The sequence below is a fragment of the Danio rerio genome, chromosome 13 (genome assembly GCF_052040795.2).
Source record: "Danio rerio strain M-AB ecotype USA chromosome 13, GRCz13ab, whole genome shotgun sequence".
NCBI classification, from domain to species: domain Eukaryota; kingdom Metazoa; phylum Chordata; class Actinopteri; order Cypriniformes; family Danionidae; genus Danio; species Danio rerio.
The window spans coordinates 25,070,562-25,083,858 of NC_141033.1; the positions used below are offsets into that span (position 1 = coordinate 25,070,562).

A 13,297-nucleotide genomic window follows, 5' to 3' on the forward strand; every position below is an offset into this window, starting at 1 on the left:
TTTTCATTGACTATTTATTTATTTTAAACAAAATTTAAAAGGCCGTACAAAGATTTTTTTTAACGCTTCATATTAAATCCTAATATGAAGTAAAAAATAAACATTTTTTTCCAAACACATTCCTTATTGCATATTATTGTGAAATTAAAAAAATAACCAATAAGGTCAAGGCCACAATTAAAAAAAAATTACTTTTGGTTATCACTGAAATCTGTCCCAAGAAGCAGCAAAACTCGAAATGCGTGTGCTATATTTTTTGGTAACAGATATAAAACGCCTGAGATTCATCCTGCAGCCCTTTCCCAATTGACCACATCTGTGGCAAAAAGAGCGAGGAAGAAAGAAACCAACTAGAATATCTTCAAACAACAGTGTGCAAGTATAAGGCTATAAGGCTTTAGTGTGTTTTATACACAGTAACAGCTTCAGAAACACATGAAACATTAAAGAAAACATTACAAAGCAGCATTAAGATAAAGCACAACATCATAGATTTTTTCTGCTTTGTTCAAAGAGTGTGGACTTGGCTTTTACTAACTCTTTTCTAAAAGCCTTGTGTATTTGAAAGGATGAACTAGAAATGATTACATGTAACTACATGCATAAATGTTATGACATTTATATTTGGATGTATAAAATGTAAACGTGAGGAGCTGAGGGCTTAAGTGATATACCTCGGGTCTGCGTGGATGAGGCAGACACTGATATACCGTGTCGAGTGAATAATACAACGGTCTATGTGAAGGTAAGGCCGGCCTCATGGTACACTTTGAAGACTTTCTCAATGGCGTTGACATAAGCTGCTGTCCTCAGATCCAGCCCAAGGTTATACCGGTTGGCTGTGCGCATGATTTGCTTAAAAAAAAGAAAACAGAAAGATGAATTACGTGAACAATCTGAAGGAACGTTATACATAATGATTTTATACATTTCAGACTGGCCTACACACACCACAGGCAAATATTACTTTTTGTGATCCACAAGTCACTTTTACCATGATTTTACTGTAGGAACACTATCGGAAAACACTGGCAGAAATGTGGGACGTTCTTATTAGTTGTGCATTTTATTTGTATTAAATGTCTTTAGGTTTTAGTTGTTTTGTTTTTTATTCATTTAATGTTTTTTATGTTAGGGACTGATAAAATAAATATAAATTACTAAAAATACAAACTACTAAATTACTAAAAATTACTAAAATCACAAACATCCCATGCATATACCTTAATGCATCTAGCTAAAGTTAATTGGCAACATCTGTCCCTAGGAGGGCTTTTAGAAATTATAGTAACAAACACAACCAATTAATGTAATTCAGTGTAATAATAAGATCTTGTTTTTTATTTCATTTGCGTAATATGTTTTAATTATTATTTTATAGGTCATATTTTATTTTAATGTATTCATTAATTCACACTATTAACAGACCACTAACTAATATTTTAAACTCAATTAACTTCAAATTAGCTGCTTATTAATAGTTGGAAAGGTTGGGTTTAAGTATTGGGTAAGATTAGAAATTTTAAAAAGATCATATTATAGGTGCTAATAATTGTTATTATGCAGGCAGGTAATTATCCAGTAGTAAATAGTGTGAATTGTTACACTAAAGTGTTATTTTTATTAATATATCAGAAACCATAATGGAAGTTTTTTTTATTATGGCAGTGAGGTTGTTCTACTGGTAGATAACGATACAAAAGTTTAAAAGATGAAGCTGTTAGGTCTATCATTTTTATGATGGTCCGGTTTTATTAAAAATTGTTCATCTGGATTGAGTATCTAAAGCTTCTGCTCTTCACAACTCGTACTACTACTGCCAAGTGTGCATTTCTAAGAGACAAACATTGTCATTTTATTAATGATACACCCAGTAAAAAATGCTGGGTTCCACACAATTGATTTGTGTTGGAACAACATGAAAGAATTAAGTTAACTTATTATGATTTACAAATTTAAGTGGATTGAACATAAAATAATTAAGTTATACTACTGTAAAAGTCATCCTAATTAGGCTGCCTTCAAAAATAGCTGATTTTGGTCATATTTCCGGGCAGTACTGCAATATACCAATACCCTGTCATGAGGTCAGAGAAAAAATATTCAAATTTAACATCCAGATGTTGACCTTTTACAGGGCACCCATTGAAATACCATTGAAATAGGGCACCCATAGTGTTGCTGTGGGTAATTAGAATACTTTTAAATTTTGCAGTCAATGTTAACAAAGTTACCAGAGTTGAAGGCAAAATTATTAGCACTACCGTAAAAGTGACCATTTATTCTTTTTCAAATTTTCCCATGACAAATTTTTATACATAATAGTTTTAATAACTCATTATTAATAACTACTTTCTTTTGTCTTCACCATGATGACAGTACGAAATATTTTTCTAATTATTTTACAAGCCTAAGGTGCAATTTAACAGCTTAAATAAGCTAATTAGGTTAACTAAGCAAGTTGGTTTAATTAGACAAGTCACTGGACAACAGTGTTTTGTTATGTAGCCAATTGAAAATAATTTATAAAAAAAAAAAATAATAATAATATATATATATATATATATATATATATATATATATATATATATATATATATATATATATATATATATATATATATATATATATATATATATATATATATATGAAACTTTAGCAAGATAGGAAATATTGTGAAAAATGTCCATGCTCCACCACTTGGGAAAAATTTTGAAAAGATTAGACTAATTGGACTAATAATTTTACATGGGAAAGTAACTATAAAATAGCTTCATGCTAATGTTTGAACTGAGCAAATCCTCCAGGAAATGACTTTGATGAACCACAAACATTGGGTGTGGTGGATGATTGAGGATCCATTAAATGGGTTGGATCTCATTTTTTAATTCCGAAACAAACGACTGAAAGTAACAATACCTCATAAATAGCTCATGAACACACACATTCTCTTCTCTGGTTACCATATCTCTGTCATACACAAAAGCGGTTGCTGGGTGTGTGAAGTAAAGTCAGACTATCTGTTTATTTCCATGATCCAAATACAGAAAGGATTGTGCTGGAGGGAAACTAACACAGTTTGGCATTAACCATTTATAGAGAGGAGTGAAATGCTAGCTAAAATCATTAGCAAGGATGTAATGATTAATTAACTATTGATATATGGTCATTAATCATTTGGATGTTTCATAGTGTCTGCATGTCAACATGAGAGGGTCTGCTACAAAGCAAAAGAATTAAAATGTCACTGTGACTGAGTGGCCTACTATAACACGATTATACTGAATTAACTTTTGAAAATCTGATCATTTTATTTATAAATAATAACAACATTCATAATAATAAAAATACTAATGTATAATCATCATTCTTATAATAATAATAATAATAATAATTATTATTATTATTATTATTATTATATAATTAAATAATATTATTAAGAATATTATCAGTATTAGTTCTATGGCTGTTATGGAAAAGAACAGCACAAAAACAAATATAAATAATATTAACAACATCAATAATAATAATAATAATAATAATTATTGATATTATTATTATTATTATTATTATTATTATTTTATCATAAAATTAAATAATATCACTGAGAATGCTGTTATCATTATCAGTCCTATGGCAGTTATGGAAAAGTACTGTATGAAAACAAGTAAAGCACAAAACCTGTAACTATACGATTTACATAAGACACCCACTGAAATGTCATTCAGTGGAACAACCAAAAAGAATCATTTGTTGACTTAATAAGATACTCGATAGGATCTGCTGAGGCATTTAACGTTCATTAAATGTAATTTTACTTTTTTTTTTTTATTTTGCCACTGCCCTTGAAACTAGGTTTAGCCCATTTGTCAGCAATAAATTTGTTAATCATTTAAAATATAGAAACATTTAGTATGTTCACTCTTTCATATAATTTATTGTAAAAAGGGCAGGTCAGAACAAGCATACGTTTCACCTAAGCATTAATATATCAGCTACTTTAAACGAAGATTAAGCTAGATTAAAAAGTTATATGAAACCTTTACACAGACACTTTGCATAAACAAATCCTAAATATATCTTAGACCCATATAAATAAGTCAAAACGTCTATTTTATATAGCCTAATGAAACTGCTTATTATTATACATGTACTTACTCTGGCCGATCGTTCCATAGTGTAAGCCAATCCCGAATGCACAATATCCTTTTCAGAAGCCCCCTATGAGACAAGCCAATCAAGTTTTTATGTCCAGCACACTTATTCCAAATGAAATAAATACAACAATATTGTGTTGACACTCACAGAAATCCTTTCTTGAAAATCAGAAGTGGGAACAATGGGTATGGCTCCACCATGTTTCCCAAATTTCCTCTCCAGACTCTCCTGGACAGACACTGCCAAAAACATACATGATTCCCATTTAAAACTGACAGTGAATTTAAAACATTGTTTATTTCTACTGAAAGAAAACCCTCATTGAGTCCCAAGTATGCAATATTTTTTAAAGTGCAGCAGAACAAGTATATGAATATACTAAAACAAATTTAAATTATTTATGTCAACCTTTTGCTCACATTTTACAATAAGGATTCATTGGTTAATGCATTTACTAACATGAACTCGTATTCTTTGTGCAGCATTTATTAATCATAATTTAACATGTACTAATACATCATTCAAATCCCAAATCTAGCTTGTAAGTTAACATGAACAAATGTAATTTCATTAACTAAAGTTTGAAAAAGATGAATAAATACTGTAATAAATCTATTGTTCATGTTAGTAAATAAGTTAACTAACACATGGTTTCTGAAGGTCTCAACAAGTTCAATTTAAGATTCTATAGAACCTTTTTAAGACCATTATGAATTATAAAATTATAAAAATTATATTAATTTAATACATTTAATAATACAATAATAATATTTTATTTGTAAAAAATGTGTGTCAGGTCAGTATCCTCAGCAGTAAATAAATAGAGAACTTTAAAACATATATTACTGTAAGGAAAGTAATTAAAAGCGCAGAAAAAGCGCTATATAAATGTAAGGAATTATTATTATTATTATTATTAAAACATTTTGGTAAAAATGCTATAATTAAATAAAAAAGCTTTATTGACATTGGTATTGTTGGTTGAGTGTTAATGGTCAGATTGGGTAGCTATACATGAAGAACAGAAAATTAAGACGTGTTAAAGAAAGATGCAAGACCTACAACACATTATTTCAGTAGATTTAAGACTTTTAAATCTTAAATTTAGCTTATGATATTTAAGACATTAAGACTTTTTAAGACCCTGCAGATACCTGCTAACATGTCAGAACTTGGGACAGAAGTTAAAAGTAGAGTTTGTGACAGGATTTGTGTGTACCCTTCTGTGTCTGTCTTGTTTACATGTTCTGTTTATGTGACTAGCCATGGAGTGAGGTTATTTTAGGCCAGTGAGATGAAATTCGAGAGCATTTGTTTGTGTTTGCGTTTAAGTGTGGTCAGACCCTCTCTCAAGGGCCCACCAACATCACTCAACTCACTTAAATAAGTGAGCAAAAGTACCACATGAATTTAAACGCAATCTAGAATAATTAGGACCCGCAAAACAAGCCGATTTCAGAGAAGTAATCAACATGCATCAGCAAGCCTTACAAGCCCTTATGATATTCAAGTAAGGGAGATTTCTATCAGTTAGCACTTACACAAAACAGCATTGCGGTTTACTATATATTACATTTCTGAGAAGCATATTTTTCACTTACTTAGCAGATGGTAGTTTGAATCCCGTTCATATTTGAAGGTCAGTCTGCCATAACTGACATGATTAAGATTCTTCAGCCACTCGAAGTAGGAGACTGTCACACCCCCAGCGTTCAGGTACATGTCCTGTTTATGTCCATATGAATTAGAATGAGCTAAAAGCCTAAGAGCTGTATTAGCATCAAACACTTATTCTTTTAATATTACGGCATTAAAAGTCACCTATACAATGGAGATCAAAATAAGAGAACAATTTATAAACACTTGATTTTTTTTTTGTGTGTGTTTTGCCAAATAACAAACATTAAAAGTTTAAAACACAGTGATTAAAATGAGGGAACAGCAATGATTGTAGAAGTTTACAATTTTACATTTCTGAAGGTTACAGCAGCTAAAAAGGTAAAAATTGTGGAGGCCCTTGCTTTGAATGACTCCAGCACATGTGTGACCATAAAAATTTACAAGTCTTTAGACTCTACCAAATGTGCCATAAAGCTTTTAATATTGGCTATTTAATAGATCTTAACTTTTAGAAAACGTTAAGTTGTTCTCTAATTTTGATATCTACCATGCATACAAGTCCAAAACTCTCGTCATCAATCCCAGTTGTAAGAGCAACAAATAATGACTTGACTTCTAGTTGATCGTTTGAAAAAGTGGCAGAAGGTACATTTTTCAAACGAATCATCTGTTGAACTGCATTCCAATCATCACAAATACTGTAAGAAGACCCATTGGAACCAGCAAGGACCCATGATTCTTACAGAAATGACAGTCAAGATTTGTGAAGGAATTAGGGTTACATTCAGTATGGGGGTGTGCGAGAGATCTCCATAGTAGACGGCAACATCAACAGCCTGGGGTATCAAGACATTTGTTCAGCCTATTACATTACAAACCACAGGAGACAGCAAATTCTTCAGCAGAATAGTGCTCCTTCTTGTACTTCAGCCTCCACATCCAAGTTCTTGAAAAAAGGTGCTCCAGGGTTGGCCAGCCTAATCACCAGACATGAACATTGAGCATGTTTGGGTTAAGATGAAGGCATTGAAGAAGAATCCAAAGAATCTTGATGAGCTCTGGGAGTCCTGCAGGAACACTTTCTTTGCCATTCTAGTTGACTTTATTAATAAGTTATTTGAGTCATGGCAGAGATGTATGGATGCAGTCATCCAAGCTCATAAGAGTCATACACAATATTCATTCTTTTCCACTGCACCATGACTTTATATTGACTGTACATAGTTAGACTTTTCTCTAAGCAAAGTCAGACTTTACTATCCTAATTAAATAATTAAAAATCAAGGCATGATCATATTTTATTTTGGTAAAATGAGCGTAATCTAGAGGCCTTTGTCTTTCATATAAGCCACTTCTGATACCAAATGATCAACTAGAAGTTATTATCTGTTGTTTCTAAAACTTGGATGGGCGAAGATACTTTTGTCAGGTAGTGTGTATTCTCATAGATAGAAGTTAATTCAGATTTAAACATAAAAGAACTTTTGTGACAGGAAGCCGTACCGGGATCACCATGATATTCCTCTCTAGGAATATCTTGTCTGCTTCAGGAGTAGTTGGGCCGTTTGCTCCTTCAGCGATGATCTATGAAAACAAGTTTTTTATTTTCATATTCTCTTTAACATTTGTTAAAAAGCACTTTGGTCTGGATCTTTTGATGTCTGACCTTGGCCTTGATATTGTTGGCGTTTTTCTTTGTGAGCTGTTTTTCACTTGCAGCAGGGATCAGGATATCACACTCAGCTTCCAAAATGTTGCCTTCATACGCGGTGGCCCCTGGGTAGCCAACAATAGTGCCATTTGCCTGGTAAACAAGAATATGTGATATTTAATGAATATATTCACATTTTATGGTTGGAGTTATTGCATGTATTGCAACTAAGTGGCCCCAAGGTGGCTCTCTTACCCCGCACTGAAGGTTTAGTGAAGGAAAAAAAAAAAAGAAAAGTTCAGTGTCTGACTCACCAGCTTATAGTCTTCCAGCTCTTTTGGATCGATGCCATTGGGATTCCAGATGCTTCCATCTAGTTCTCCAATACCCACACACTTCGCTCCGTAGCGGTGTAGGTAACGCATGGAGTGCAGACCCACATTACCAAAGCCCTACCACACAAATTAAGACGGGATTAAATAAATATTACAGTATTTTAACCTGCTATTTTAACATATTTTGTAACTTAAATATGATGTATTATTATTATTATTATTATTACATCTTGTGTGTTACAGTGAAAATATCAAAACATTCTTAAACCATCATGCATAAACTTTAAAGATAAAAACGCCTGCCAAAAATATTTATTTTCAATTTATTCAAGCTTTCTTGTAAGTTTCTTGTAAACATTTAAAATTTTATATCACTCATATATTGCTATCTTGTGTGTGACTGAAAATATCTAAACCTCATTAAAACATGAAACATTCACTTTAGAATTTAAAAATATGAAAAGTTAGTTTCAATTACATTAGTGCAATGTTGACAAGTAGTTTGATCAGTCTCTCTATATTTATATTACACATTCTTACACTACTGACAAATAGTTTAATGATTTTCTTTATAGTTATAGGTGCAAAACATTAGGATTGTTAAACTTAATGCAAGATTTTCCATGGTTGTTACTCAATGAAAAAAACCCTACACATTCCCCTTAATATTACTTTAAAATTATATTTATATTTGCAATCTGTTTTTGTTTCTCTGATAGTTTAACAGTGTCACAAAATGTTCTATCAATCAGTTTTTATCCAGTGTAGCATTCGTATGCCCTGCATCCTTTAAAATGTTCTTTATGAATATTGATTGGGCATCTAAAAGCACACACTGAATATTTCAAGCCCTTAGACAAGCAAAGTCAGAATGACCTATGTTAGTGAACACTGCTGGCACAGAGTCCTGAGATAATGAAAAAAGCTGGATGTATTTTACATAAGCATGCTAAATCATATGTAAAAAAAACAGCTTTGTGTTTCCAAAAGAACAATTCATTAGCTGGCTACATAAGCTATACATTTAAAGGGGACCTATTATGCCCCCCTAAAAAGATGTAAAATAAGATTCTGATGTCCACAGAGTGTGTACAGTATATGAAGTTTAAGCTAAAAAACCACACACTTTATTTTTATAACTCTTTGAAACTACCCCTTTTAGGCTTTGATCAAAAGTGTGCCGTTTTGGTGACTGTCGCTTTAAATTTAAACAGGATTGTGCTCCCAGCCCTCTTTTTAAAAGAGGGTGGAGCTATAAAATCCTGTGCATCAGCAGAGCAGCAGATTCAAAAGTGTAAATGCAGACAACTGCTCACAGTGTTTCTGCAGTCTGTTTTTATGAAGTGTGATTTTAAAAAATAGAATTAACTATTTTTTACCATTAGAGGATAGCTATATTCACACACTGCTGACACACAATTTTGTTTAAACGCCTTATGAAAATGTTTTTTTGCATAATAGATCCCCTTTAAATCTAAAAATAAGAAGGTGGAATCTGGTGTTTATGCATGACATGCACAAACCTGAATGACAAACGTCTTGTCTCCAAACCCAGGGGTCAGACCCAGCTGGCTCATGTAAGCAGCCTCATTCACAAAGTTTTCAATGCCATGGAAGACACCTCGACCTGTGGCAGATATGCGGCCGTGAATGCCACCCTGGCTGATGGGCTTACCGGTCACACAGGCATGAGCGTTGATATCCTGATATAGAGGAACCATATTTAAGAATCATAATTACAAAACATGCCTTGAAACAAACTATTTAAATTATGACATCTTAATCTCCGTTAAAAAATCCTCTAGATCATCTAAAAATGTCAAATATGAACAAGCAAATGTATTAGAAATGCTAAAGAAAGACATTGAGTGTTACATTTACATTACACTTAATCATTAGGCAGACACAAGTCTCAAATGTCAAAAGTAGACTTAAATCAAAGTAAAATAAACAAGAACAACCAGACCAATAGTATGACAATACACAACACACAAATCAACAATGATAAATAGGTTTTATCAGCCAAAAACTGTGGATATCAACAAGGTCCTAATGAAATTTCTGTTTTATTTTAAATACAAACATAATCCTGTTTAATTAAAGTGTTTACAGCAACAAGAACATTGAAATATATGTGTGAATTGGCATTTCATGAGTATTATGTTTTAATTGTTCATTGAAGTTCATAAGTTCATAAGTTTATAAGTTCATTGAACTTCTAAGCTTGCAACTTTGTCATGCGGTAATTCTATTTTCTGCCTACATCCCCATGGTGGCCGATTACAGCCATCCAAATAATGAAAAGTATTACCAAAAGCGAGCATTTGATCACAACAGCAATTAAAAAAAGAGAACAATATGAAACAACAGATTTAATTTCATCCATATGATCTCTAGGTTGATATTTCACAGCCGCTAAAGCTTTTAAAACTGTATTTTATACAATTTTATTAAGAGTCATAGTTGCTGTAAAAAAAAAGTCCTGTTGATGTTACAGTTTCTCTTAAGTCTTTTCATTTGTCTAGCTAGAGGGCAGCACACAAATAATACCGAATGTCACGGCTACCTAGACAAAGCAAATGACTGCCATGGGAGGACAGACCGTGTTGAAAGAGTCTGTCAGTAGAGGGTGGGAAAACAGAGCCACTTTGTTTTCCTGCTCTCATAAACACCACACTCTTTGTCAGTGACAGTAAAGGCTCTGGGCACCGAGTCACCAACAAAATAATCTGAAAGATATTCTGTGTGATTAAAAAAAAAAAAAAAAAAAAAAAAAAAAAAAAAAAAAAAAATATATATATATATATATATATATATATATATATATATATATATATATACACACACACACACACACACACACACACACACACACACACACACACACACACACACACACACACACACACACACACACACACACACACACACACACACACATGCATGTTTGTTTTTGTGAAAAGTGGGGACATTACATAGGTTTCCATTCATTTTATACTGTCCAAACTGTATATTGTATTGCCCTCACCCCACCCCACCCCTAAACCCAACCATCACAGGAGACTGTGTGCAGCTTTACTCTCTGATTAAACTCATTCAGTGTGATTTATAAGCATTTTGAGAAATGAGGACGTCACCAATGTCCTCATATTTCACCTCCTTTTTGTAATACCTGTGTCATACCCATGTCATTATACAGATTTGTGTCCTGATATGTCACAAAAACACGTACACACACACACACACACAGTATTTTTTTTCTCTTTTTTTTTCAATTATTTGCAGGGAATCGCATGGGTAAAGTACTTCTATATAAGCTGTGCCTTTACTGAATGAGCACTTTGTTACATGTGACTGACCGCACTATTTCGTCACCTTAGAATTATAAGGTTATATCTGCATTCTGAATGATTTTGAGATATTGAGCTTTAAAGTTTTTGCAATCCATATAGCAAACAGTATGTGTGTAACAGTTCTCTTTCCTACATTAACATGACAGAGACTCTAAGGGTTCTCTAAATGTAAATTATCAAAAAATTAAAAAATAAATAAAACACGGTAATAGAACCTTTTAATGCTGAAAAGTCATTTCTCGCTTGGAATTATAAGGTTCTATCTGGCAGATCATTCATTTAAGCATTACTTTTCCACAAATACTATAAAAAATATATATAAATTGGTTTTGTAACAATATGTTGATGCTTGAGAAAATAATTTTTTTGCTTTCTATAACATTTATTTCATGTTTTAGGATGAATATTTTTTCTTGTTCAAATGAAGCATGCAAGGCTGAGCTTAATACTTTTTTCCAGTACAGCTGTTAATTTTATCTAATTAATAGGTTAATATTTATATAATTTTATGCTTTATATGAATTACTGAATTATATTTATTGAATTATTTGCCCCATGAATAAATTAAGTATTTGCTCTTTAAGGCTTAATATTAAATTTAAAGACTTTAAAAAAAACTGACGATCGTTAGTTAAACATTAAACGAGCAAATAAGTTTAATAAACCCTGAAAAGTGTTTCACTGACTAAATGTAAACAAATAAATATATTTCACATTTAATATATACATTTTTTATTATTAATTTCTTTTTCAACAATGTAAAATTGAACTTTTCATCTCAATGTCAGTGACGTATACGATCGCCTCACAATAAGAAGGTTGCTGGTTCGAGCCTCTCTTGAGCTGGGTCAGTTGGCATTTCTGTGTGGAGATTGCATTTTCTCCTCGTGTTCGATCCAAATATAAGTCCAAATAAGTGTGGTACAGGTGAATTGGGTAAGCTAAAATTGGCCATAGTGTATGTGTGGGATTGAGTGTGTATAGGTGTATCCCAGAGATGGGTTGCAGCTGGAAGGTCATCCGCTGCGTAAAACATATGCTGGATAAGTTGGCGGTTCATTCCACTGTGGTGATCCCAGATTAATAAAGGGACTAAGCCGAAAAGCAAATGAATAAATAAATGAATCTCAATTCAAGAAATGCTTCTGAACCAACACATTTACACACATCTCAATTCTATGTGGTGTGGCATTACTTAGCCAACTCTGATTTAGTGTGATTTTTGTTTTTCTGGTGTTTCCCGCTGTCAATGGAGCAGTCTGGCGAAATGACAAAGAAAGCTGATCCTGCTTCGTCCTCGTTCGTGCATTAAAAATGTTGATTGACTCACAGAAAGAACCTTATAGTCAAACTAGAGTTCGACTTTGTAGATAAAATTACAAAGTTTTATTTAAAAAACAATGTTTTGTTTTTTAAATAAAAAGTCTTAAAATGTAAACAACTTGTAAAAAAACATCACATAATGTAAATAAGTTGTCATTTAATAAGAATCTGTCAATAACAAAATGTTGACAAAAATGTCAGATAGAACCTTATAATTCTAAGGTGACGATTTGTTCTGTTCTTCCTTTTCTTTTTCATTTCCTTTACACCATAAAAAACTTTTTTAATCTGTTTGAATCCTGTTTATTTTTTGTTATTTCTTGATGTATTTTACTACAGTCAAAAATCTAACAAAAAAACTACAAAACATAAGGGGTTTGAAAAAGATGTGTTGGAAACTAGTATTACACACAGAAGCTGTTTGACAACAAAAACCAGACAACTGGTTCTAATCTGCACAATTTGAAATGTGTCTTTAGATGTGGTAATCATAGTATAAGCTGAAAAATTGTCTGGTTAAAAATTACCAGAAAATAATTTTAATAAATTATTACTATAATTTTAATAAAACACCCACAACAAAACATCACCACCTCAGGTCAGGTGTGCGTAAATGTTTTGAACAATTCAACAGTGAATCGTCAATTATATTATACTTTCGAGATGACATGTTAGACTAGATAGTGCTAATGTTTTGGTTCAGTGCATATTTTAGTATTTTCTTTAAAAGAAAACAACCTATTGTGAAAAAGTCTCATGTTGTTTACGGTCAGCTGCACAGATGTATCACACTTTATGTAATGTTTATATATATATATCCATGGAAAACAAGTGCAATCACAGTATTGACCATGCAA

General features: G+C 32.1%; 1 protein-coding gene across 1 annotated transcript in view; it reads right to left on the reverse strand.

Moving 5' to 3' along the window:
- Positions 1-13,297, reverse strand: part of glud1a (glutamate dehydrogenase 1a) — a 20,653-nt gene continuing 7,356 nt past the window's right edge. The window contains 8 exon segments of the mRNA NM_212576.1: positions 1-855; positions 4,159-4,221; positions 4,306-4,397; positions 5,760-5,883; positions 7,282-7,362; positions 7,445-7,582; positions 7,744-7,881; positions 9,288-9,467. Of these exon segments, the coding sequence (NP_997741.1) occupies positions 736-855; positions 4,159-4,221; positions 4,306-4,397; positions 5,760-5,883; positions 7,282-7,362; positions 7,445-7,582; positions 7,744-7,881; positions 9,288-9,467 (936 nt within the window). The 3' untranslated portion in view covers positions 1-735.